At 38.8% G+C, this 27,806-nt stretch overlaps 1 protein-coding gene across 1 annotated transcript in view; it reads right to left on the bottom strand.

Annotated features, from left to right (window-relative positions):
• BMAL2 (basic helix-loop-helix ARNT like 2) overlaps positions 1 to 27,806 on the bottom strand; it is a 125,938-nt gene that overhangs the window by 26,690 nt on the left and 71,442 nt on the right. Inside the window, exons 5-8 of the mRNA XM_049627227.1 lie at positions 23,546 to 23,625; positions 20,554 to 20,646; positions 18,215 to 18,329; positions 17,275 to 17,418 (exon numbers count right to left, since the gene is read on the bottom strand). Of these exons, the coding sequence (XP_049483184.1) occupies positions 17,275 to 17,418; positions 18,215 to 18,329; positions 20,554 to 20,646; positions 23,546 to 23,625 (432 nt within the window). The remainder of the gene's footprint in view (positions 1 to 17,274; positions 17,419 to 18,214; positions 18,330 to 20,553; positions 20,647 to 23,545; positions 23,626 to 27,806) is intronic.

The following is a 27,806-nucleotide window of genomic DNA, read 5'->3' as shown; positions in this document are numbered from 1 at the left end:
GCTTAACCGACTGAGCCACCCAGGTGCCCCATCAAAGTGGCATAGAGATTTTAAATAATTACTGATTTTCTTGCTGAAGAAGAGAATTTTATTTTGTCCTCCTTCTTTCGGAGCCACAAATAATGGCTTCCATTTATCAAGCATCTACTAGGAGCCAAGTACAGCATCAGCCACATGTAATCCTAACTCCTGTGAGGTGGTATTATTCTTATGCCCACTGGATCAGTCTGCGAGGGCTGCGATAACAAAATACATAGACTGGGTAGCTTAAACAACAGAAATTTATTTTCTCACGGTTCTGGAGGCTAGAAGTCCAATACAAAAGTATCGGCAGGTTTGGTTTCCCTGAGGCCTCTCTCTCTGGCTTGTAGATGGCTCACTTCTCATTGTCTCCATAGAGCCCCTTCTCTGTGTGTGCACATCCCTGGTGTCTCTGCCTCTTCTTATGTGGAAACTGGCCAAACTGGATTAGGGGTCCACTCCATAACCTCATTTGACCTTAATTACCTCTTTAAAATCTCTCTAAATATATTCTTCAAATATTGAGGAATTTGCTTCCAGTTGCACAGGTGTTAAACAGCCCCTACTGAATTCAGACTTCAGGCCCCTTCTGCTCTGTCCAAAAGCCTGTCTACCAACATGGTTGTTGCCAGGCAGAGCCACTTTCTTTGACTCATCACAAAATTCAAATGTGAATTAGTTCTAATATAGCAATTGAAATAGATATAGTTTTCCAGGAAGATTATCCAAATTTATTTAAAAAGAAACAAAATCTTCCCTGTCTCTTCTATACGTTTCTACCTTAAAATAAAATAATTCCATTTAGAAATCATGTAGGAAGATTAAAGCTTGATTATGACATTCTTTAAAAATGCTGTTTGGATTTTTTTTTTAACCTAGGCTATATGTAGGTCTTTTTGCTTAAGATTTAGTATTTTCAAATACTGTAATGGAATCATGCTTCACAATACTGTAACATACTATGCAGTCCATGGAGAGCATCTTATTTCCTTTTTGTGTGTTTGCAAAGGGTTAAGAGACTAGACACAGAAAGTGCCCTTTCTCTTGGCACTTACTTGGGTGCCCTTATCTAAGAAAAATCCTTCAAGAATGTATATATCCAGTTCTAGAATTCCACAAAGGCTAAAACAAAAAAATCTAAGGTGGCATAGAATTTAGACAAGGTAGAGTCCTACCACCAACTTACGACTTGTAGTTCCATATTTCCAGCCAAATTTTAAAATGCCTATTCAATAAACACAGATTTTTTCAACCAGACCCAGATTCCTTTGGTTCCCACTGCAGAGCCTTTCCAGATTGACTTCTCATGAGAATTATGTTCAAATTCAAGTTGTTGCCTATCTTAGCCAGAGCTCCCATAACACAGCATCACAGACTGGGTGGCTTGAACAACAGACTTACTTCCTCACAACTCTGGAGGCTGGAATTTTGAGATCAGGATGACTGCATAGCTGAGTTCTGGTGAGGGTTCTTGTTCTGGCTTGTAGACTCCTACCACCTCACTATGTGAGACAGTAAACTCTCGGCTGTTTCTTCTTACATGGGCACTAATTACATCATGGTGGCCCCACTCTCGTGACTGAAACTTCTTGGGGTCAAATCTTTTAAAATGTTTAGATTGCTTTTTGGGTGAAACAAAAACATTATAATGTAGATTAATTCACTGGATTCTTCATTGTTGTGGATCTGAGAGCAATTATGTGGTCAATCAGGGAAAACAAAACAAAACCCAAGAAGATGGTCATTTAAGCTTTCAGTAAATGAGTGTCTACAATGTGTCACACGTCATAGAAACATATGAAACTCTCATTCTAGTGTGAGATGCAAATACAAAAAATTATTGTGATACGGTGCAGCAAAGAGCTTAGGGTTATTAATGGGTTACCTATCAAAAGTAGCTACCTGGGACTTAACCCAACCAGAAAGGGAAGATTTCTTGGAAAGAAGTGTTGCCTGCGTTTTAATGGTTCTGGATCCAAACCACTAGGCTTGCATTCTCCATTCCTTCCAGTAGGGTGGCCTCATGTTGCTGCTGGTATTCTATTTCAGAGATAGAAGGCTGGTAAACCTTCAGGGCCATCTGGGTAGGTGCCTGAGTTATAGGCTTGACAGGCTCAATCTTCTCTTCCATACTGGCACCTTCTCAATTCAGGAATAAACTTTTGCTATGGTAAAGCATGTTATCAAACTGCCTTCTTAAATCTTTCATGTTGCCACTGATCATGCTGTGGGGTCTGCCTTATTAGGGGACGGATCCTTTGAAATGTTTCTTAAGGCTCTCTCAGCTGGTCTACATGTCTTGGCTCTTGTGTGGTGTTCACAAGAGATCCTAAGGCGGAGAGTATACTCAGGGTGTCCAATTTGGTACTTCATAATCTATTGCATAATGGCCACTTAGCTCCCACTGGACCTAATACAACACAGAAATGTTCTTCCTTACTAGCAGGTTAGGGGCCTATTAAAAATGCAGAGATGTTCCTAGGGGCACCCCCGAGGCTCGTCTGTTACTTATCTAATTGCTAAAGCAGTGGCCTTCAAACATTTTTTATTGTGCATGCTATGAAAAAAATTTTAAGCCCTTTCATGGGCATACACTTTATATATCTACTCTTATACCAATATATTATGTGTATTATAAAACACAAAAACTAAAATTAAAAATATGAGAGAAAAAAGATGAAAAACATTGTTTTAAGAACAATTTTATTCATGGTAAAACTTTTGTTCTTGAAAAATTAGAATACATCTTAGTTAATGAAGCTACATAATTATGGCTTATTATTTTTTAAGACCATGTTTTAACACATTGTGAAAGAGTTATGTGAAGGTCTGGTTCTAAATCTGGTTTTGTTCATTACTTTGGCCCCAGCAAATGGAATAGTGTTTGGCCCATACTGTGTACTTAGTAAGTATTTCTTGAAAAACAATTCTTTTTTTAACACAATACCATATAATGGTGTGTTACTTTGCATCCCTTCCCGGTCCCACATTCAGTGGCCTCATGTGGGTAAAAGAGTGACTACTTACACCACAGATATTGGCACAGCTACAGATCAGGGCTTTAGTTGTTTTCCCCTGATTGTCTAGACCTATGAAAATGGTGGAGAAATTAATAATGAAGATTAAACGTTAAAGCATGTTGTGCCTTTAGTTGTTATGTAGTAAACGGCACAAAAATTGAGTAAATAATCCTCTAATATTAAAAAACTATCATTTCAGCAAAGTCACTAATAATTTAAAAAATGAGTGATGTCCTGACAACATTTCTTTATGATTTCACTTTCACCTTATTACTGTAAAGGGAAGTATGTCAACCAACATTCATATCAGAAGTGCGTTCAGAGAGCTGGTCATTGAACAATGACCAGCACACCTGGTCCCTAGCCCATATGGGTCTCCAAAGTTGGTCTCAACTGCCTCCCTTCCTATCACTGTCTCCTGTATCTAGGACGTAGTCACACTGTTCTTTGCCAAGTGCCCCCAAATGCCAAGTGTCTCCTTTCTGTTAGGAATTTCTTCCCAGAGATTTTTGCATAGCTGGCTCCTTCTCATTATCCAGGTGTCAGATATCAAATGTCACCTAAGGAGACATTCTCTGAGTATTCTGAAGTAATTAGCTCTTTCTAGTCCCTGTCCTCATTATTCCATATTATTGATCTCATTGTACTTTCCCCTACCTAAAATATTCGTTAATTTGCATGTTGACTGGCTGCCTCCTGTGTCTATAATACAATGTTCACTAGAGCAATGACTTGTCTGTTTTTAGTGTATCCTTTGCATTTGGTATGGTGCCTGGCACATAGTAGGTACTCAGTAATTATTGACTGACCAAAATCTGTTTAATTAGATACTACTATGTTTGGCAATGGTATCACACTTCTACCACTTTTTTTTTTTTTTTAGAGTGAGCATCAATGGGGGTGAGGAATGTGGGGAGGGGAGGGAGGGAGGGAGGGAGGGAGGGAGGGAGAGAGAGAGAGAGAGAGAGAGAGAGAATCTTAAGCAGGCTCCATGCTCAGCACAGAGCCTGATGTGTGGCTTGATCCCACAACACTGGGATCATGGCCTGAGCTGAAAGCAAGAGTTGGATGTTCAACTGAATGAGCTACCCAGAAGCCTTTCTACCACTTTTACTTAAGCATAGCAAATTTGCAGGGATTTTTTTTTTTTAACTAAGATTATGGCAGAAGCTATGAGAAAATGCAAGTGAGGAAGAATCTCCACCAACAAAATTTCAGCACCAATCTTGGACACTGTTGCCCAGGGCATCTGTTTTCCTCTACTTTCCTTGTTCTCTCCTCCTCTTCTGCTCCTAGATAATCTCTTACTTGAGAGAGGAGCCTAAAACAGTGGTTCTCAGAAAGAATAGAGAAGTTGAGAATCAAACCTGTGAGGCTGCAAAGTTTAGAAGCACTGAGAGTGAAATCAAGTTTTACAGAAGTAAAAGTATGGTTACACTGGTTACTAGCCGTGCACCAAGGCAAAGACATGACTAAAATACAGTGCTAAATTAGACCATTTGGAAACTCTTCTATTCCCAGAAGACAAATTTTTCTGAAAATCTTTTTTTTTAATTGAAATATAGTTGACACAGAATGTCACATTAGTTTTAGGTGTACAACATAGGGATTTGACAAGTCTATACGTTATGCTCACCGCAAGTGCAATTAGCATACAGCACTATAACAATATTATTGACTGTATTCCCTATGCTGTACCTTTTATCCCCATGACTTACTCATTCCTTAGCTGGAAGCCTGTTTCTCCCACTTCACTTCTCTTCGTCCATCCCTCCCCAACATCCATCTCTCCTCTGGCAACTATCAGCTTGTTCTTTGTATTTATGGGTCTGTCCTGGTTTTTGATTCCACATATAAGTGAATTCCTATGGTATTTGCCTTTAATCTGACCTATTTTACTTAGCATAAAATCCTCTATATCCATGCATATTGTTGCAATATCAAGATCTCATCCTTTGTGGCTGAATTAATATTCCATATTGTGTGTATGTGTGTGTGTACACTACTTCTTCTTTATCCCTTCATCTATTGATGGACACTTAGGTTGCTTCCATATCTTGGCTATTGTAAATAATGCTGCAATAAACATAGGGGTCATATATTTTTTCAAATTGGCGTTTTCATTTCCTGGGAGGGGGGTGTTAAATATTCAGAAGTAGAATTACTGCATCATGGTATTTCTATTCTTAATTTTTTGAGAAACCTCCATAGTGTTTTCCAAGTAACTTACATTCCCACCAAAAGTACACAAGTGTTCCTTTTTCTCACATCCTCACCAACAGTTGTCTTTTTGACTGTAGCCGTTCTGACAGGTATAAGGTGATATCTCATTGTGTTTTTGATTTGCATTTCCCTGATGATTAGTAATGTTGAGCATCTCTTTTTAAATGTTTATTTGGGGGGGAGACAGCATGAACGGGGGAGGGGCAGAGAGAGAGAGGGAGACACAGAGTCCAAAACAGGCTCCAGGCTCTGAGCTGTCAGCACAGAACCTGATGTGGGGCTTGAATCCGCCAACTGTGAGATCATGACCTGAGCTGAAGTTGGACGCTTAACTGACTGAGCTACCCAGGTGCCCCTGTTGAGCATCTTTTAATATACCTATTGGCCATCTGTATGGTTTTGGGAAAATGTCCATTCATTTGCCCATTTTAAATTGATTATGTCTTTGATGTTGAGTTGTATAAGTTATTTGTATGATTTAATATTAATTCCTTATTGGATAGATCATTTGCAAGTACCTTCTCTCATTCAGTAGGCTGCCTTTTCATTCTGTTGATGATTTCCCTCAAACTTATTTTGCTGTAGTCCCAATAGTTCATTTTTGTCTTTGTTTCCCTTGCCTGAGGAAACATAACTGGCCAGACAAATGTTGCTAAGGCCAATGCCCAAAGCATTACTGCCTATGTTTTCCTCTAGGATTTTTATGGTTTCAGGTCTCACATTTAGGTCTTTAATCGATTTTATTTTTGTATATGGTGTAAGAAAGTGGTCCAGGTTTGTTCTTTTACATGTAGCTGTCCAGTTTTCTCAGCACCATAAATTCAATAGATTGTCTTTTCCCCATAGTCTTTTCTTATTTTTGTTGTTGTAGAGTAATTGACCATATAAGTGGTGGGTTTATTTCTGGGCTCTGTGTACTGTTCCAGTGATCTACATCTATTTTTGTGCCAGAACCATACTGTTTGTATAACTATAGCTTTGTAGTATATCTTGAAATTTGGGATTGTAATATCTCCAGCTTTTTTTTCTTCCTTAAGATAGCTTTGGCTATTGTGGTCTTTTATGGTTCCATATAAATTTTAGAATTATTCTAGTTCTGTGAAAATGCTGTTGGTATTTTCATAGGGATTGCACTAAATCTGTAGATTGCTTTGTGTAGTATAGACATTTTAACAATATTAATTCTTCAAATCCATGAGCATGGTATGTTTTTCCATTTGTTTCTGTCATCTTCAATTTCTTTTACCAATATTTTGTAGTTTTCAAAGAATGGGTCTTTCTTCTTGGTTAAGTTTATTCCTAGGTATTTTAGTGTTTTGCATGCAATTATAAATGGAATTGTTTGCTTAATTCTCTCTGCTACTTATTAGGGTATAGAAACACAACAAATTTCTGTATACAAATTCCATATCCTGCAACTTTACTGAATTCATTTATCAGTTCTAGTAGTTTTTTTGAGTGTCTTTAGAGTTTTCTTAGTATCATGTCATCTGCAAAGGTGACCATTTTACTTCTTCCTGACCAATTCAGATACCTCTTATTTCTTATCTGATAGCTGTAGTTAAAACTCTCAGTACTATGTTGAATAAACGTAGCAAAAGTAGAATATCCTTGTTCCTGACCTTAGAGGAAAAGCTCTGTTTTTCATGATTGAGTATGATATCAGCTCTGGGTTTGCCATATATGGCCTTTATTGAGATATGTACCCTTAAAACTCATTTTGATGAGAGTTTTTCCCATGAATGGGTGTTGAATTTTGTCAAATGCTTTTTCTGTATCGATTGAGATGATCATGATTTTTATCTTCATTAATGTGATGTATCAAGTTCATTGATTTGCAAATATTGAGTCAACTCTGCATCCCTGGAATAAATCATGCTGACTGATCCTTTTAATGTATTGTTGAATCTGGATGGCTAATATTTTCCTGAGGACTTTTGCATCTATGTTCATCAGAGATATTGGCCTGTAATTTTCCTTTTTTTGTAGAGTCTTTGTCTTGTTTTGGTATGAGAGTAATGCGGGCCTTATCAAATAAACTTGCAGGCATTCCTTTCTCTTCTATTTTTTTGGAATAGTTTGAGGGGAATAGGTAATCTTTTTTTTTTTTTTTTTTTTACATTATTTTTGAAAGACAGAGCACAAGTGGGGAAGGGACAGAGAGAGAGAGAGACACACACAGAATCTGAAGCAGGCTCCAGGCTTTGAGCTGTCAGCACAGTGCCGGTAATCGTTCTTCTTTAAGTGTTACATAGAATTCACCTGTTAATCCATCCTGGACTTTTATTTGTTGGGAGTTTTTAAATTACCAATTCCATTTCATTACTAGTAACTGTTCTGTTCAGATTTTCTGTTTCTTCCTGATTCAGTTTTGGAAGATTGTGTGTTTCTAGGAATTTATCCATTTCTTCTAGGTTATCCAATTTGTTGGCATATAATTCTTCATACATACAAATAAAATAATCCTTTGTATTTCTGTGCTGTTAGCAATTACTTCTCATTTCTTTTTTTTTTTTTTTTTATGGCTGGAATGCATACTCAGCATTTTATTCTTTTTATAAAAACTTGATGTCTTGCCCAGGAAATAAAATATGGCAGGCTTTTTTTTTTTAATATGAAATTTATTGTCAAACTGGTTTCCATACAACACCCAGTGCTCATCCCAAAAGGTGCCCTCCTCAATAACCATCACCCAGCCCCCCTCCCTCCCACCTCCATCAACCCTCAGTTTGTTCTCAGTTTTCAAGAGTCTCCTATGCTTTGGCTCTCTCCCTCTCCAACCTTTTTTTTTTTTCTTCCCCTCCCCCCATGGACTTCTGCCAAGTTTCTCAGGATCCACTTAAGAGTGAAAACATATGGTATCTGTCTTTCTCTGTATGACTTATTTCACTTAGCATAACACTCTCCAGTTCCATCCACGTTGCTACAAAAGGCCATATTTCATTCTTTCTCATTGCCACATAGTATTCCACTGTGTATATAAACCACAATTTCTTTATCCATTCATCAGTTGGTGGACATTTAGGCTCTTTCCATAATTTGGCTATTGTTGAAAGTGCTGCTATAAACATTGGGGTACAAGTGGCCCTATGCATCAGCACTCCTGTATCCCTTGGGTAAATTCCTAGCAGTGCTATTGCTGGGTCATAGGGTAGGTCTATTTTTAATTTTTTGAGGAACCTCCACATTGTTTTCCAGAGCGGCTGCACCAGTTTGCATTCCCACCAACAGTGCAAGAGGGTTCCCGTTTCTCCACATCCTCTCCAGCATCTATAGTCTCCTGATCTGTTCATTTTAGCCACTCTGACTTGTGTGAGGTGATATCTGAGTGTGGTTTTGATTTGTATTTCCCTGATGAGGAGCGACGTTGAGCATCTTTTCATGTGCCTGTTGGCCATCTGGATGTCTTCTTTAGAGAAGTGTCTATTCATGTTTTCTGCCCATTTCTTCACTGGATTATGTTTTATGGGTGTGGAGTTTGGTGAGCTCTTTACAGATTTTGGATACTAGCCCTTTGTCCGATATGTCATTTGCAAATATCTTTTCCCATTCCATTGGTTGCCTTTTAGTTTTGTTGATTGTTTCCTTTGCTGTACAGAAGCTTTTTATCTTTGTGAGGTCCCAATAGTTCATTTTTGCTTTTAATTCCCTTGCCTTTGGGGATGTGTCAAGTAAGAAACTGCTGCGGCTGATGTCAGAGAGGTTTTTCCCTGCTTTCTCCTCTAGGGTTTTGATGGTTTCCTGTCTCACATTCAGGTCCTTTATCCATTTTGAGTTTGTTTTTGTGAGTGGTGTAAGAAAGTGGTCTAGTTTCATCCTTCTGCATGTTGCTGTCTAGTTCTCCCAGCACCATTTGTTAAAGAGACTTTTTTCCATTGGATATTCTTTCCTGCTTTGTCAAAGATTAGTTGGCCATACTTTTGTGGGTCTACTTCTGGCGTTTCTATTCTATTCCATTGGTCTGTGTGTCTTTTTGTGCCAATACCATGCTGTCTTGATGATTACAGCTTTGTAGTAGGGGCTAAACTCTGGGATTGTGATACCTCCTGCTTTGGCCTTCTTCTTCAAAATTACTTTGGCTATTCGGGGTCTTTTGTGGTTCCATACAAATTTTTGGGATTGCATTGAATGCGTAGATAGCTTTGGGTAGTATTGACACTTTAACAATATTTATTCTTCCAATCCATGAACATGGAATGTTTTTCCATTTCTTTATATCTTCTTCAATTTCCTTCATAAGCTTTCTATAGTTTTCAGCATACAGATCTTTTACATCTTTTGGTTAGGTGTATTTCTAGGTAATTTATGCTTCTTGGTGCAATTGTGAATGGGATCAGTTTCCATATTTGTCTTTCTGTTGCTTCATTATTACTGTATAAGAATGCAACTGATTTCTGTACATTGATTTTGTATCCTGCGACTTTGCTGAATTCATGTATCAGTTCTAGTAGACTTTTGGTGGAGTCTATCGGATTTTCCATGTATAATATCATGTCATCTGCAAAAAGTGAAAGCTTGACTTCATCTTTGCCAATTTGGATGCCTTTGATTTCCTTTTGCTGTCTGATTGCTGATGCTAGAACTTCCAACACTATGTTAAACAACAGCGGTGAGAGTGGGCATCCCTGTCGTGTTCCTGATCTCAGGGAGAAAGCTCTCAGTTTTTCCCCATTGAGGATGATGTTAGCTGTGGGCTTTTCATAAATGGCTTTTATGATGTTTAAGTGTGTTCCTTCTATCCCCACTTTCTCGAGGGTTTTTATTAAGAAAGGATGCTGAATTTTGTCAAATGCTGTTTCTGCATCGATTGACAGGATCATATGGTTCTTATCTTTTATTTATTTATTTATTTTTAAATTTTTTTTTTAACGTTTATTTATTTTTGAGACAGAGAGAGACAAAGCATGAATGGGGGAGGGTCAGACAGAGGGAGACACAGAATCTGAAACAGGCTCCAGGCTCTGAGCTGTCAGCACAGAGCCTGACGCGGGGCTCGAACTCACGGACCGCGAGATCATGACCTGAGCCGAAGTTGGCCGCCAACTGACTGAGCCACCCAGGCACCCCTGTTCTTATCTTTTATTAATGTGATGTATTGCACGGATTGATTTGCGAATGTTGAACCAGCCTTGCAGCCCAGGAATGAATCCCACTTGATCATGGTGAATAATTCTTTTTATATGCTGTTGAATTCGATTTGCTAGTATCTTATTGAGAATTTTTGCATCCATATTCATCAGGGATATTGGCCTATAGTTCTTTTTTGCTGGGTCTCTGTCTGGTTTGGGAATCAAAGTAATCCTGGCTTCATAGAATGAGTCTGGAAGTTTTCCTTCCCTTTCTATTTTTTAGACTAGCTTGAGGATAGGTATTATCTCTGCTTTAAATGTCTGGTAGAATTCCTCTGGGAAGCCATCTGGTCCTGGACTCTTATTTATTGGGAGATTTTTGAGAACTGATTCAATTTCTTCGCTCGTTATGGATCTGTTCAAGCTTTCTATTTCTTCCTGTTTGAGTTTTGAAAATGTGTGGGTGTTTAGGAATTTGTCCATTGCTTCCAGGTTGTCCAATTTGTTGGCATATAATTTTTCATAGTATTCCCTGATAATTGCTTGTATTTCTGAGGGATTGGTTGTAATAATTCCATTTTCATTCATGATTTTATCTATTTGGGTCATCTCCCTTTTCTTTTTGAGAAGCCTGGCTAGAGGTTTATCAATTTTATTTTTTCAAAAAACCAACTCTTGGTTTCAATGATCTGCTCTACAGTTTTTTTAGATTCCATATTGTTTATTTCTGCTCTGATCTTTATTATTTCTCTTCTTCTGCTGGGTTTGGAGTATCTTTACTGTTCTGCTTCTATTTCCTTTAGGTGTGCTGTTAGATTTTGTATTTGGGATTTTTCTTGTTTCTTGAGATAGGCCTGGATTGCAATGTATTTTCCTCTCAGGACTGCCTTCACTGCATCCCAAAGCGTTTGGATTGTTGTATTTTCATTTTCATTTGTTTCCATATATTTTTTAATTTCTTCTCTAATTGCCTGGTTGACACTTCTTCTCATTTCTGTTTTGGGACCTCTTTTTGAGGAGTTTGACTAACGGCTTATCAATTTTATCTTTCAAAGAAGTAGCTCTTGGTTTCTTTGATCTTTTCTGGATTTTCTTTCACTTATTTCTGTACTGCTCTTCATTATTTCCTTCTACTCACCTTGGGCTTTATTCTTTTTCTCATTGTTTTAGGTGTAAGGTTAGACTATTTGAGATTTTTTTTTTTTTTTTTTTTTTTTTTTTTTGAGGAAGGCTTGTATTGCTATGAACCTACCTCAGAAGTACTTTCACTCCAAAATTTTGGACCATTGTGTTTACATTTTTATTTGTCCCCATGTATTTTTTTAAATTTCCTCTCTGATTTCTTTGTTGACCCATTGACTGTTAAGTGGCATATCATTTAGTCTTCATGTGTTTGTTTTTAAGAGTTTTTTGTTGTGATTGATTTCTAGTGTCATATTGTTGTGGTTGGAAAAGATATGTGTATAATTTTCTATTCTCTTAAATTTGTGGAGACTTGTTTTGTGGTCTACATGTGATTTATCCTGGAGAATGCCCCATGTGCACTTGAAAAGAATGTGTATTCTGTTTTTGGATGAAATGTTCTGTATGTATCTGTTAAGTTCATCTAGTCTAATGTGTCAAAGACACGGTTTCCTTATTGATTTCTACATGGATAATCTATCCATTGATGTAAGTGGGGTGTTAAAGTCCTCTACTATTTTTGTATTACTGTGTATATATTGTATTGTATACTATTATTATTTTATTGTCCATTTCTCCCTCTATATCTGTTAATATTTGCTTTATGTATTTAGGTATTCCTATGTTGGATGCATGAATACTTACAATTGTTCTATCCTCTCGGATTAATCCCTTTATCATTATGTATTGCTCCTTTTGTCACTTGTTATGGTCTCCATTTTAAAGTCTATTTTGTTTGATACAAGTACTGCTAACCCAAGTTTTTTTTGTTTGTTTTTGTTTTGTTTCTATTTGCATAGAATATCTTTTTTCATCCCTTCACTTGAAGTCTGTATTGGTCTTCAGGTCTGAAGTGAGCCTTTTGTAGGCAGCATATAGAAGGGTGTTGTTTTTTTAATCCATGGAATCACTCTATGTCCTTGATTGGAACATTCAGACCATTAACATTTAAAGTAATTATTGATAGGTATGTACTTATTGCCATTTTGTTTATTGTTTTCTGGTAGTTTTTGTAGTTCTTCTCTGTTCTTCTCTTGCTCTCTTCCCTTATGATTGATGACTTTTAGTGTTTTGCTTGGCTTTCTATGTTATAGGTACCTATTATAGTTGTTTGGTTTGTGGTTACCATGGGGTTCATCTATAATATCCTAAGTATATAGCAGCCTATATTAAGTTGATGGTCACTTAAGTTTGAACATATTCTAAAATATTTATTTTTACTCCTTTCCCCATTTTATTTATATGTTGTCATATTTTATATCTTGATATTCATAATTTTCTTCTAAGTATGGCCTTTTCTTTTCCACTTCAAGAGGTCCCTTTAACTTTTCTTGTAATGCTAGTTTAGTGGTGATGATGTCCTTTAACTTTTATTTGTCTGGGAACTCTATTTCTCTTTCAATTCCTAATGATAACCTTGTTAGGTAGAGTATTCCTGGTTAGAGATTTTTTTTTCAGCACTTTGAATATATCATGCCACTCCCTTCTGGCCTGCAAAATTTCAACTCCATAATCAGCCAATAGCCTTATGGGGTTTCCCTTGTGTGGCACATTACTTCTCTCTCACTACCTTTATTTTATTTTAATTTTTTTAATGTTTATTTTTGACAGAGAGAGAGACAGAGCATGAGTGGGGGAGGGTCATAGAGTGAGGGAGACACAGAATCCGAAGCAGGCTCCAGGCTCTGTCAGCACAGAGCCTGACGTGGGGCTTGAACTCACAGACTGTGAGATCATGACCTGAGCCAAAGTCGGATGCTCAACCAACTGAGCCACCCAGGCACCCCTCTCTCACTACTTTTAAAATTCTCTCTTTAATTGTTAACATTTTAGTTATGATGTGTCTGGTGCAGACCTCCTTGGGTTCATCTTCTTTGGGACTCTTGTGCCTCTTGAATCTGGACAGCTGTTTCCTTCCCTGAAATAGAGATTTCTTCAAATAAGTGTTCTGCTTCTTTCTTTCTTTCTTTTCTTTTCTCTGTCTCTCTCTCCCTCCCTTCCTCCCTCTTCTCCTCCGGGGACTCCTATAATGTGAATGTTTGTTTGCTTGATGTTGTTGAAGAGATCCCTTACCTATCCTCTCTTTTTAAAGTTCTTTTTTTCTTCTTGCTCTTCAGCTTGGGTGCATTCCATTACCCTATCTTCCAGACTGCTGATCCGTTTTTCTGCATCTATTAATCTGGTGATTCCCTCTAGTGTATTTTTCATTTCAGAAATTGTATTCTTCAACTCTGATAGTTTTCTTTTATATTTTCTGTCTTTGTTGAAGTTCTCACTGACCTCTTCCACTCTTTTCTCCAATCTGGTGAACATCTTTATGATCGTCACTCTAAACCCTTTATCAGGCATATTACTTAACTCCATTTCATTTAGTTTTTTTTCTGAGGTTCTTTCATTTGGAGCACATTCCTCTATCTCCCTATTTTGCCTGACTTTCTGTGTTTGTTTCTATGAATTAGGTAGAACAGCTATTTTTCCTAAACTTGAAGGAATGGTCTTGTGTATGGTCATTCCCTGTGTGGACTCTGTATCTGGCAACTTTGGCTGGTTGGAACTGTAGCTGGTGTCAATGGGGGTCCTAGGGCACTCCATGCTGGGACTGCCCTGGTGGGATGCCAGAGCTAAACTGGGCATGAATTGAGGTGGACTTAGGACCATCTGCACAGAAAGTGCCCCAGTGGGACAGCTCAAGTGTACATAGGCTAGGGAGGTCCCTGGATTCTCCACAAAGAAGGTATTCTGGTAGCACAACTGAAAGAGAAGTGTATACCAGCTAGTGGGTCCTGGAGCTCTCTGCACAGAGGGAATCCTGGCAGGATAGCTGAAACTGAAATGTAGACATGGGCTGGGGTGACCTCAGGGCTCTCTGCACAGAGGATGCTCAGGCAGGATAGCTGAAGCTGAAGTGGGTGCAAGCCACAGTATGGGAGGGTTCAGCATACAAGTTGCTCTAGCAGAGCAAAGGATGTGGAGATGGGTATGGACCAGGTGTTCCCAGAGCACTAGGATGCCCTAGCAAACCGTTTGGAACTGAAGTGATGTGGGCCTGAAGTATTCCAGTGTGCTTTGTACTTGTGTCACCTTGGCAAAGCAGCCGGAGCTGTAGTGAGGTGACCATGGGTGTCCTGTTCTGCACTGTTGTGGAGCTGCTTTAGTGGGACAACTGGGCTGGTGTAGACTAGGGGTCTGGGGCTCAATGAGGCAGAAGGCCAGCTAGGTCACTCAGACCCTGCTCTCATCCATACTATCAAGTTGGAGGAGGAATGTGAACCATAGTGTTCATCAGCCTCTCTGACTTGGAGAGAGTTCCAGTAGCTCCCTGCCATTTGACAGTGTTGTAGGGCTGGTTCCTGTATATTCTAGTTGCACTTTTACAGTGTGGCTTTTTTGTGTGTCCCAGGGCAGACAAATCTCCTCACAGTCCCTCAGTACTATTCCTCCCCACTACAGTTCACAGTGTCGGCTAGGGTTTCCCTTTGTTACTGTGCCATTCTGTATGTGGTCTTGTATTGTGCAGAAGCTGTTCAGTCAGCCCTCAGATCTTCTTTAGGAGGAAGTACTCTATAAACATAGATTTGGTGTGTCTGTGGAGGTGAGTTCAGGGTCTCCCTATGTCGCCATCTTGGACCAGAACCATTAATCTTTAAAACACTTACAAAACCTGATAATTTTAGACTTTACTCAACTTACAACTTGTGTAAAACACCACCGAGATCTCAGTCATGTTAAAGTAGTTGCATTGGCTGCCATGTTTTTCTCTCACATGGATTGCTGTATAGACTAAGGGATTCACTTATGGTTGGATCTACCCAATATGATATTGGTTTACTTCCAGTTAAATCCTAAGGGTAAAATGTACTACAGTCCAGGGTCTACATGGAGCATGACTCCTTGGACCATCCATGCAGAAGGAATATTCTTGCCCTTGGAGACTAGTTCTACATTATATGGCAATGTCAAATATAAGATGAATTGGCTGACTTGGGAAGGAAGGCAGAGAAGACAGGCACCCTGAGGTAATGACAACATCATCTGCTTGCACGGTCCTAAGAGTTTACATGCATTACTTCTAGTAATACTCATAACAGCTCCTAACATTTATCTAGTGTTACTATGCTAGGAACCATGGTAAGCACATCACATGTATTAACTCATTTAATCCTAATAACTACCCTAGGAAGTTCTATAATTTTCCTTTTATAGTTGAAAAGAGTAAGACCCAGAAGGATTTAGTAATTTATCTTAAGTCACAAAGTTAATCACAAGTTAGGATGTAAACCTCAACAGTTTGGTTCCAGAATCAATGCACTTACCTACTCCACAAAACATACAATCCTGTGAATAATCTCGTTTTATAGATAAGGAAACTTGGCTCAGAGGGATTAAGAAACTTGTTCACTACTACAGAGCTAGCAAGTGATAAAGCCAAATTTGATCACAGTCAGCTGGATTCCACAGCCTCTTCATTACCAGGTCAGTTATGACTTCACCCCCAGGGGGCAACTCTTGCACTCAGAGCCAAGGGCAAGAGGGCAGCAATTGATGGATTAAAACAGTTCCTCTCTTATGACTGCTGATTCATTCCACTTACGTTTCTTTAGAGTGTAACAGACGAGTAGGGGATTTAGGTTTGAGTGTGAGTCTTGCCTAGTTCCCTTTCTGCAAGTTATTGAATCTCTTCAAGTCTCTCTTCTTGATTCTAAATCAGGGGTAAGAATAGTGTTTTCATGGGAATTAAAACACTTAGCACAGTATCTGATCTGGCACAGAAATATACTTAATAAGTATTTAGTGATTATCATTTTGGGTGGTCACCAAAAAAGACTTGACCAAAACTTGTAAATAAATAGAATCTTCCGGCTCTATAGAAATATCCTGAGATTTTTATAAATATCTCTGAGATATTATATATTCTGGGAGAGAGAGAGCTAGAGAGCAGGAGCACAAGTTGGGGAAGGGCAGAGGGAGAGAAAGGGAATCCCAAGCAGGCTCCACAATGTCAGTGCGGGGCCCGATGTGGGGCTTGAACTTACGAATTGTGAGATCATGACCTGAGCTCAAATCAAGAGTCTGACACTTAACCCACTAAGCTACCCAGGTGCCCCTATATAAATATCCTTTTAAAGGATATGAAAGCAAATCTCACATTAAAATTTGCATAGGAAATCCTATACATAATAGGTTAATATATTCTTAGGCAAAAAAGCATGAGACATTTTGTAGTCCCTGGAATTTCTCGGTTAAGTAAAACAGATGAGTGTTAACTCAGTTCAAAATGTAAATAGGACAAACCTATAAAAGAATCAGAAGAAAACAGAACTAGAAATATTTACCAAAGAACTAAAAGAATTGAAACTACCCCTGAAACATCTTAAGAAACTTTCACCAATTAATCAAATTGGGCTCTTGTACTATTACAGTTTTTCTTTAAGGACTTACCTTTTATATTTTAAAAGTAACAATGGTATTTCATAACAAAAGTTTTATTTCAATCTCTTCCCATTTGATTGCCATGTGATTCCAACAGCACCATTAAAAACTTGGGCAATAAAGAAAATATGTAGTTACCTGATAAATTTGAAAGATATGATGAGCCAGTCTTAGTAATTCTGGTTAAAAAACAATCTTATTTCCTTTGATGCTTTTGGCCTCAATTATTTGCCTTGACCATACACTTTACTATTTCTGTATAGAAAGTTTTTAGGACGCTAATTTTATACGCATGCCTTAAATCACTTGACATCTTAAGATGATGATACCTTTTTTCTTTGAGGTGGATAAGCATTCATGCTCTTCTTTGACAGAGATTTTACAACGCCTTATCCGACAAAAAAAGGATCGTCTCAAGCCAGAATACACGTGACTCCTTCCACTGTGGAAATTACTATGAACTTGCAAATCAGCTTTCATAGCAGGAGGGGGCAGGAGAACAGGTGGAAAAGAAAATTTTCATATAGATAAGAAATGTCAAGGGACACATTTCAAATGTGTTGAAAATTGAAAAAGAAAAATGGTTAAAGCAATGGCATCATTGTACCGTAAACCACAAAGTGAAATATACCAAAAAGAGCATTTGTCAAGGAATCGTATTTTTATACCTTCTAAACACTTGTAATTTATCTTCCTTTTTTTGCCCTGGGTGTAGAAATAAAGGAAATCTAAAAGAAATGAAATTTTAAAAAATTTTAATGAAAAAAACCCCTTAACTATAGTAGTAATCAATGGCATAAAGCATCAGTATAGTATAAATAACTGTTCGGCACTAAGCATTTTCAGGGAGGTCTTTTCAGAGAAGATAAACAATATTTACACTTCCAAAGTACAGTTAACAAGGTCTTTCAAACTGAGTAAACCTAACCCATATAAGAAAGAGAATTGTTTATCAGTAAGTAGCTGAATAATGGAAACTCCAGCAATGTTTTTAATCCCAAATGATGCTTTCTTATAAAGATTGTATTAGCATATGAAAAATAGTGAATATGAAATAATCACATATTCCCCAAAGCATCTTCATACAAATATGAAGGAATTCTCTAGTTATACTGTTTTTTTGAGCTCTGAGGTTAATGATCGTAAAGTTTACTAAATCTCCTCTTTATAAAACCATAATTGCCTAATTTTCAAAATATTATATAGTTGTGCTTTTAAGTAAGTATCATATTTACATACAATCACAGACATACTGAGATGAGCACTTACTTTTGGCATCGATCAGCTTCTCCCTTGGTGAAATATCAGAAGAAAGTTGCTCCTTTACTTTGGCAACATCTTTTGGATGTAAGAAGTCAAATAAGCTTTGTCCAGTCAAGCTAGCCTATTTATAAGGTAGATGTTTGTTTAAAATTAGTACCACAATTTTTCTACATTTCTTCATATAAATGTATGGTAAATCCTGTTAAAGTGGCTTTTTCTTAAGCTCAAAAACACATCTACTGCACTGTGTGACATTAACTTAGTGTTAAAAGCAGGGTGATACTTGTGGATAGAAACACATGCACACAAAACCCTATCTGGAAACACACAAATCACAGACACGTAATTGCTAATGTTCAGTGGACTCTTGTGAACGTCCCCCAATTCATTTGTTACTTCTAAATCTTATTATGATTTAAACTTTTTTTACGTGGTAAAAGTAAAGAGATTGTCATTATAATATAATATGGAAGTCACAGAGAATCTGTAATTTTATGGTGTGACTCAGATTTAAAAAAAAATCACTATACTATTAAAAAACAGAATTTGGGGTGCCTGGGTGGCTCAGTCAGTTAAGTGTCCAACGCTTTGTTTCAGTTCAGGTCATGATCTGGCAGTTCATGAGATCCAGCCCCTCCTTGGGCTCTGCACTGACAGTGTGCAGTCTACTTGGGATTCTCGCTCTCTCCCCCTCTCTCTGATAAATAAAGATTAAAAAAAAAAAAAATCAAACCTGGAACACCTTCCACTTCCCATTCCCCTTCTCCCAATATGTAGAGCATTCCTACTCTATGCTTTTACTTGTATGGTCTCATCATCTAGAATTCATTACTCCTTTCTCTACAAACTCAAAATTCCCTAGTCACTCTAGTCAATTGCCTTTTACTCCCCAGACTCCCTCCTCAACTTGAAATGTCTTCCTTCCCTTGTCTGCTCATCTTAAAGTCTAAGCAGACATTCTACTTTGTATGTGAAGCCTTCCCTGACCCACAGTGATTACCCTTCTTGTGAAATCCTTTATTAGCTAGGTAGATATTACAGAAGGCAGAACAAATGGACCAGCTAATACAATTAGCCTGGTGGCAGTTAGATATCTCATATTTTTAAAACTAGCATTTTATAAATCAATCTATTGTGTCATTGGTTGATAGAAGTTTATACCCATAACTCTTTGCCTCAAAGAAAACCTGGTTTTTGAGTCTAAAAGCTGAGGACCAGACCCCGTATGATGGTGGGGATTTCAAAGTCCTCCTGAGTAGTCAGTGCCCAGGGGGACTGGATTCCATGTCACTAATTTGGAACTTATGTGCTATCCTGAATTGTTATCTTCACATGGGTGTGTGTGTGGTGTTCTCTATCTTCTGTTGGAAAATAACCACGTCTTGCCCTGCTTTTGTGTCCCTTAGGCAGCTAAAACCAGCTGTATGATTCACTGGGTTCTTACTCCTTCCATAAGTAAGTTCGCAACACCTCTTCTTTTTATCTATGAATCTTGTATCTCTCCAAATTTTCATGTTTGGGGAGAAAATAGGTGAAATTAATGTGAGTTATTTAAGATTAAACCCGTGGTCAATTTGATTTCTATTTTAAAGGAGACCATAGCATGATCTCACGGTGCATGAGATCGAGCCCCACGTCAGGCTCTGCACTGACAGCAAGGAGCCTTCTTGGGATTCTCTCTCTCTCTCTCTCTCTCTCTCTCTCCCTCCCTCCCTCCCTCTAAAAATAAATAAACTTAAAATGAATAAGGGAGACCACAGGTGCTAGTTTATTCACTCTGGTGGATTATTGTTAGTGGTATAGCTTTTGAGTAACTTTTTTATTACTGGCAAGTATTAATTTATTAATTTAAATTAAATGGTGTTCAGGAATGAGGAGGTAAAGAGATTACAAAGCTAGATAAATAAAAGATGTATTTTAGAGTTTGTTGCCAGAGATTAGAGCAAAAGCTAACATGCAATGCATATAACCTAATAATATATAATAACGCTGTCTTTTGGAGGAAACAGAAGGGCAACTAACATTTTTCAGACAGTCTCAAATATGACAGCTATGTGTTTACGTCCTAAGAGACCCATGTAACCACCATTTCCCCTTTTTACTTAAGAGAAAGTTCAGGCTCAGGAAAATTAACTTGCTGGAGGTCAAGAAGTGAACACTCTTGTCAGTAATAAACACCCATACTCTTTCCATACATCTTTCCATCTCTCTTGGAGTTCTTCTAATCAAGCAAACCTCAGCTCCCAGCACAGTGGGAAGACAGGGTTCAGGAAGAGAACCCAGAAATAAGTGTTTGTTCAAAAAAAATTAAACATCAGGTGGAAAATATCCTCAGTTTTGGATACCTGATCATAATTAAGTGTTTTGGAGACTGATTTCGAAACGAAGAGAATTTTTCCTCTTTCACATCCAACCACAAATAGGAAGCCTTCTGCAGTCTAGGATTTAAAAATATAAAAGTAAATATTTTTAAATATCTTCTTTCTTACACACATTCAGAGACTGTGAAATTGCTGTAGCAATAAAACTAAGAGTGGTTGGGGCAGCTGGGTGGCTCAGTTGGTTGAGCATCACTCTTGAATTGGTTCAGGTCATGATCTCACAGTTCATGAGTTTAAGCCCCGCATCAGGCTCTGTGCTGACATAACAGAGCCTGCTTGAGATTCTCCCTCTCTCTTTGCCCCTACCCACTCATAATCTCTCTGTGTCTCTCAAACTTAACAAAACAAAAAAAAACTAAGAGTGTTCATAGAGCTAGTAAAATTAGGAAATTTTCTTAAGATGTAAAAGGATTTGTGAAGAACATCAAATTGAATGAACTCCAATCTAAACTCGTTCTTGACATGGAAAGTTTAGCCATGGAATATATGGTTGAGAGATTTTCTAATATAAAAAACACCTATACCAAATTCTATACCGCATACAGAAACTATAAAGATATCAAAACACATCCATAACACTTTCCCGAGGATGTTCTGAGATGAAGGGACTGTGTAGGCTAGGGACAAGGAAAAGAGAAGACATCCTACGATAGATATACTTTTTGAATTATGATAAGGTGCTGCTCATTTAAAACTAAATTAAAAAAATTCTAACATCAGCTACTCCCACTAAAATCTGCCCAGGACATCCTTTGGGAAGCAACCTATATGGAAATGGATATGTATGGACACAGGATGAGTCTGGCACTCCATTGGACATTTCCTTGATTAATTTCTACTAACTGGAAACAAACATGAAGTGACTTAGGCAGACATATTCTATAAGGGCAGAACCAGTATATATTAAGTTATGAATGAAAGAAACACCTAAAGATTGGTGAGAAAGTTTCCAAAGCATATTATACATTTTTCTAACTTTAAAAATCTTCATCTTCGGGGCACCTGGGTGGCTCAGTGGGTTAAGCGTCTGACTTCAGCTCAGGTCATGATCTTGCGGTTTGTGGGTTCAAACCCCGTGTCAGGCTCAGTGCTGACAGCTCAGAGCCTGGAGCCTACTTTGGATTCTGTGTCTCCCTCTCACTCTGCCCCTCCCCTGCTCATGCTCTGTCTCTCTCAAAAATAAATAAACATTGGGGAGCCTGGGTGGCTCAGTCGGTTGAGTGTCCGACTTCGGCTCAGGTCATGATCTCGCGGTCTGTGAGTTCGAGCCCTGCGTCGGGCTCTGTGCTGACAGCTCAGAGCCTGGAGCCTGTTTCGGATTCTGTGTCTCCTTCTCTCTCTGACCCTCCCCCATTCATGCTCTCTCTCTGTCTCAAAAATAAATAAACATTAAAAAAATAAATTAATTAAAAATAAATAAACATTAAAAATTTAAAAAAAAATCTTGATCTTCAAAAAAAAAATCCTTTATATTTCTATCAGGAATATTATATTTAAATTCAGCTGTTCAGGGGTGCCTGGGTGGCTCAGTCAGTTACGTGTCTGACTCTTAATTTCAGCTCCAGTCATGAACTCATGGTCATGAGATGGAGCCCTGAGTTGGGCTCTGTACTGGGTGTGGAGCCTGCTTAAAATTCTCTTTCTTCTTCCCTCTGCACCACTCCCCCCCCCCCCCCAATAAATACATACATACAGCTGCTCAAGTAAAAGAAGGGCCTTTTAGGGGGCGGCTGGGTGGCTCAGTCAGTTGAGCGTCCGACTTGGTTTCAGCTCAGGTCATGTTCTCAGGGTTCGTGAGTTTAAGCCCCACGTCAGGCTCTGCATTGTAAATGCAGAGCCTGTTTGGGATTCTCTCTCTCTCCCTTTCTCTGCCCCTCCCCTGCTCTCCCTTCCTCACTGTCTCTCAAAATAAATAAGCTTTTAAAAAATTAGAAGAGGGGCACCTCGGTGGCTCAGTTGGTTGAGCGTCCGACTTCAATTCAGGTCATGATCTTCCGGTTTGTGAGTTCGAGCCCTCCATCGGGCTCTGTGCTGACAGCTCAGAGCCTGGAGCCTGCTTTGGATTCTGTGTCTCCTCCTCTCTCTGCCCCTCCCCTGCTCATACTCTGTCTCTGTCTCTCAATAATAAACATTAAAAAAAAATTTTTTTTTTTAATTAGAAGAAAAAAAAAGGTTAGAGAGGGAGGGAGCCAAAACATAAGAGACTCTTAAAACTGAGAACAAACTGAGGGTTGCTGGGGGGTGGGTAATGGATACTGAGGAGGGCATCTGTTGGGATGAGTACTGGGTGTTGTATGGAAACCAATTTGACAATAAATTTCATATTTAAAAAAAATTAGAAGAAAAAGGGACAAGTATATATATACATATATATAAAGAATCTTTCTGTTTAATCATTCTGCGGCTTAAAGGCCAGGAGTCATAGCACAAGATCAAGACACTTATCACCTCCTGGGGGCAGGCAGGATAAGCCAATGACATGGCCATATTTTCCATGTCAAATAAACCTCTAGACCAGTGAATCTGAAAACCCATGCATGTGTAATGATGAGAACAGAAATGTCAAAACATCAAATGATAGCTCATAATAGTAACTGGCTAATGTTCAGAGAACAGAATCCTGAAGGAATAGGATATGAAGTAGATGACTTTGAAGGTGGTGGTGACGGGGGAACAGATCCCATGGCATAGGAGGTGAGTGCAGTAGGTGGTGTAAGTTTAGCATTAAAGACAAGCTTTGCTCTGTACATTGCAAAGTACCTACCCCATCTCTACTTTCATCATCCCACGCTAAGACACGGTTACTTGTACAACTTATTTTTGTATTAAGGGAAATGTGGTGTAATAGAGAGTCCCGTGTGTTTACAACTGGAAGCAAACTGAAGAAAGTCTGTGTCCTACTCAAGCAAAGTAGAAAGGACAAATGCAGCTTAGACAAATAGATCTCTTTACTTACCTTAAGGATTAAGTGTCTGAGCTCATTATCCTGAATAAATGAAGGTCTATAATTATCTCCTGCATAAGAATTAGTCATACCTAAAAATAAATCCAAAAGTTATGGAAAATAGTGTAGAGTTGGAAACGTAGTAAGTGCTCAGTGAACATTAGCACTGTTGCTCCTGCCAATATTGAAAATGGTATTTTCTCTTTTAGCACTAAGACCTTATTGTGATCATTATTTCATTATTACTAGATTAAAATGTCCTGCTTTTATGCTGTAAATTCTTAGAACTACTTATTCCCTTATACTTAGATGTGTAGACAGTAGGAGCTGTATTTAAAAAGAGTAACATCTCTAACACTACAACATGCAACAATATTCAACAATCTAGTTATTTCTGTAATTTCTTAGCTTATTAAAACTGATCATGTGAATTACCCCAAAGAGGAAAACTGTGGAATTTTAAACCATTTCTATGGATTCATAAAATTTTCCATATAGCTCTTTAAAAATCATAGGGAGACTTCTGATAATATACAAATATGTATAAAATATAAACGAAATAATTCAAGCCCTAAGCACAGAGTATATTGTATTAAAATAACTGAACAGCTGGCAAAATAAGGAATCAGGAGGTCAAAACCTAGGTCAAAGTTTGAATGAGAGAAGTAAGGGAAGCACCAAATCACATTTGCCCTGAAGGCATCTACCCACCTTGACAGGAGAAAGCCCTTTCTGGCCACAAGGGGGCGCAGCCTAGGTGCCCAGTCTCCAGATAACCTCCAGGCAAGGGTGATTCACAGGTAAATGAACTTTCCCTCCCTTTTCTTCTCAACATCCCTAACCCCAAGCCTTCTTCCTGAGGATTGCAAGAAAAGTTGCTTTTCCAAGAGAAAGATGGGTTAATGCCCTGAGAGGGTCCTCCCCTCTACCTTGAGATATTTTAACTACATACTGGTCCTTGGATGGATTTGCAGCTCAAACTCACAAAATACCTAAGTGATGGGGGAGGGGGGGGGAGGAGGGGAAATAAAAAACACCTCATGGTATGATTTGATAACGTTTTCTCAGATTGGTAGCACCCTTATGAGCGTTGCATAAGTAAACGAAAACCTGTCAGGGGTACCTGGGTAGCTCAGTCAGTTGAATGACCGACTCTTAATTTTGGGTCAGGTCATGATCCCGGGGTGATGGGATCGAGCCCCATGTGGGGCTCTGTGCTGAGCATGGAGCCTGATTAAGATTTTCTCTCTGTCTCTCCCCAGATTTCATGCTCTCTTAAAAAAAAAAAAAAATCTATTTTTCAGAATCTATCTTCTAGATAGGCCACCAAGAATTCCCTCAAACGATTTCTTGTTATAATTACTACACAGCAACCTGGTGGGAGGAAGTTGAGAAAGAGCTGAAAGATACAGACTGCGTTCCAGGCCAGGGTACAGCAATACATCAATTTGAGCAAAGCAGTGATATCTGCTTGTCTGGCTTGAAGCAAGGTTGGCAGAGGGATGCTGGGGAAACCCTGTCAGGGTAAATTGGCCAGAATAGGTGAGCCCTGACAGTGAGTGAGGACGTGCTCTTGAGAAAATGAGGGGAGCAAGGGCAGAGCTAAAGCTAGGGTGAGGTGTGTTAATAAAATGCATGCCGTGACATTCTGTACATGTGCCAATGAGGGATAATGAATTTGGATTCTCAGATTTCTGCTGGCAAAAACCAATGAGGAAACATGATTGCTCACCTTTATGACAGTGTTCATTAGGTTAAAATGATCAAAATCTCAGTAACTATTCCTCCCCCTCTTCCTCTTACCCCCAACTCCAACATGAGTAAACACTGTGCTTGTCCTTTATATATATTATTCTTTACTCTTAACAACGACCCTATCAGGTAAGTGCATTATCCCTGTTACAGATACAGAAGCTGAGGATTAGAATGTCAAATAATGGGAGTAAGTCACACAGCTCTTAAGTCAAAGAGCCAAGACGTGAACCCAGGAGGTTTACTTCTGGGACCATATGCATGCACCACTGTACCCTACTGGGCCCCAGTGTTATGATTGCACACATATAATGCCCACAGTTTCTCTGAAGGTACATGATGAAAAGAAGGGCTACTCTAAGTGTGGTCTGCGGACCAATGTCAGCAGCAAACTGTGGCAGGTGAGTACAGAAACTAAGAACAAGCATTTAGACCCTTATGGAATCGACACTGTTGTGGATCCCAGCCCTGATCCTTTTTCCAGTAATTAAGTGTATTTCACAATGGATGGGAGTGGATAACACTTGTCCTCCACCCAGCTAATTTGAGAAGCACTGTTGAGAGTATAGTACAAAAAATTATTCGCCATCCTTCTGTCTTTAATTATGTAGGGACCCAAATAACACGATCCACCTGCAGCCCTCTGATGATTCCGTGTCTAGGTTTTTGTGGTGCGAGCTGGGGGTATATGCTGGTAAATGCCCTGGAATGCAGACAGACCCAGTGGCCTTAAGTCCTCTCACTTGTGGGCAGCACTGACTAAAGGGTATGCTCAGGATGTGCGAGGAGTACTTGATCACCGCATTTCAGCTTACAAGGGCCCAGGGCAAAAACCTGTGCTCCATGCCACAGAATCTGCTCTGGATTTAGACAGTGTCTCATCCCCACGGAGCTTCTATTGCTGCTCCTGTCACTCATACTTCCACTGTAGCATTTATCACACTAGGTTTTAATGATCTCTGCCGGGGTCTGTTGCTCTTGCTTACCGTGAACCCCTAGAGCATAGAGATCTTGCTTCCTTTTCAAGTTCCCAGCATAGACAGGAAGCTACTTGCTGCCCAGTGCATGATTGTTGAATTAATCGATAGATTTGTGGCTTTTCCCTTAGGTCCTCCTCCCTCAGGGCCTTACAAATGTGAAAATTGTTGGGTAATTTTAGGGTTGCAATCAAACGACCTCAGTTGAGCCTGCAAATGTTCACTGCCAAAAGACTTAAAGGAAATATTGCATACAACTTATGCAAGATCCAGTTGTGGGTAAAAGAGAATCTTATTTCACAACAGTTATGAAAATGAGACCTCCAGTCACACTCCCAAAAGGAAGCCTGCCAAGCAGTATCCCCACGCTTGTGCCATTCTGCATGGCATTGAAGGGATCAAGGCTATACGTTCTTTTCCCCACCGCCTGCTCTTCGGATCTGCACACAGTCAGCTAGTTGGAGTAGAGAAGCCACTGTTCTACCACATGTGGAAATCTAAGGAAGGTGATTGAAAGTACAATTTTTTGTTAAAGGGACTTCTTAGGCAGAAAAGAAGGGGCTATAACTAGAACATCATGAAAGAAAAATATTTCACTGGTAAAAACAACTATGTAGTGGGGCGCTTGGGTGGCTCAGTCGGTTGAGTGTCCAACTTCAGCTCAGGTCACGATCTTGCGGTCCGTGAGTTCGAGCCCCACGTTGGGCTCTGGGCTGATGGCTCAGAGCCTGGAGCCTGCTTCTGATTCTGTGTCTCCCTCTCTCTCTGCCCCTGCCCCGTTCATGCTCTGTCTCTCTCTGTCTCAAAAATAAATAAAATGTTAAAAAAAAAAAAACAACAAACAACTATGTAGTAAAGGTAGTGGATCCACCACTTATAAAACTAGAATGACAGTTATAAGACAAAGGTAGTAAAATTATATCTATAAAAATCAAAGGATACACGAAATAAAAAAAGATGTAAACTGTGACATCATATATATAAAATGTGGAGAGGGGGAGTACAAATGTAGTGCTTTTAGAATGTGTTCAAAGTTAACTGACCGTCACCTTAATATAGGCTGCTCTATACTAGGATTTTATATATGAAACTCACAGTCACTACAACCAAAAACCTATAATACATACACAGAAAATAAAGAGAAATAAATCTAAGCATCACACTAAAGAAAGTCATCAAATCACAAGGGAAGGGACCAGAAGAAGAAGAAAGGAATGGAGAAGAACTACAAAAACAACCTGAAAACAATTTTTAAAATGCCAATATGTACCTATCAATAATTACTTTAAATGTAAATAAACCTAATGTTCCCATCGAAAAACATAGAGTGACTCAATGGGTAACAAAACAAGACCCAACTATATGCTGCCTACAAGAGACTCACTTCAGAGCTAAAGACACAGACTGAAAATGAAGGAATGGAAAAAGATATTCCATGCAGATGAAAGCAAAAGAAAAGATGGGGTAGCAATATTTATATCAACAAAATAGACTTCAAAACAAATAACAAGAAACTAAGAAGGCCATTACATAATAATAAAGGG

Source organism: Panthera uncia, chromosome B4, assembly GCF_023721935.1.
Source record: "Panthera uncia isolate 11264 chromosome B4, Puncia_PCG_1.0, whole genome shotgun sequence".
Lineage (NCBI taxonomy): Eukaryota > Metazoa > Chordata > Mammalia > Carnivora > Felidae > Panthera > Panthera uncia.
The sequence above is the reverse complement of the archived record's forward strand: the minus strand, read 5'-3'. Positions and strand labels throughout refer to the sequence as shown.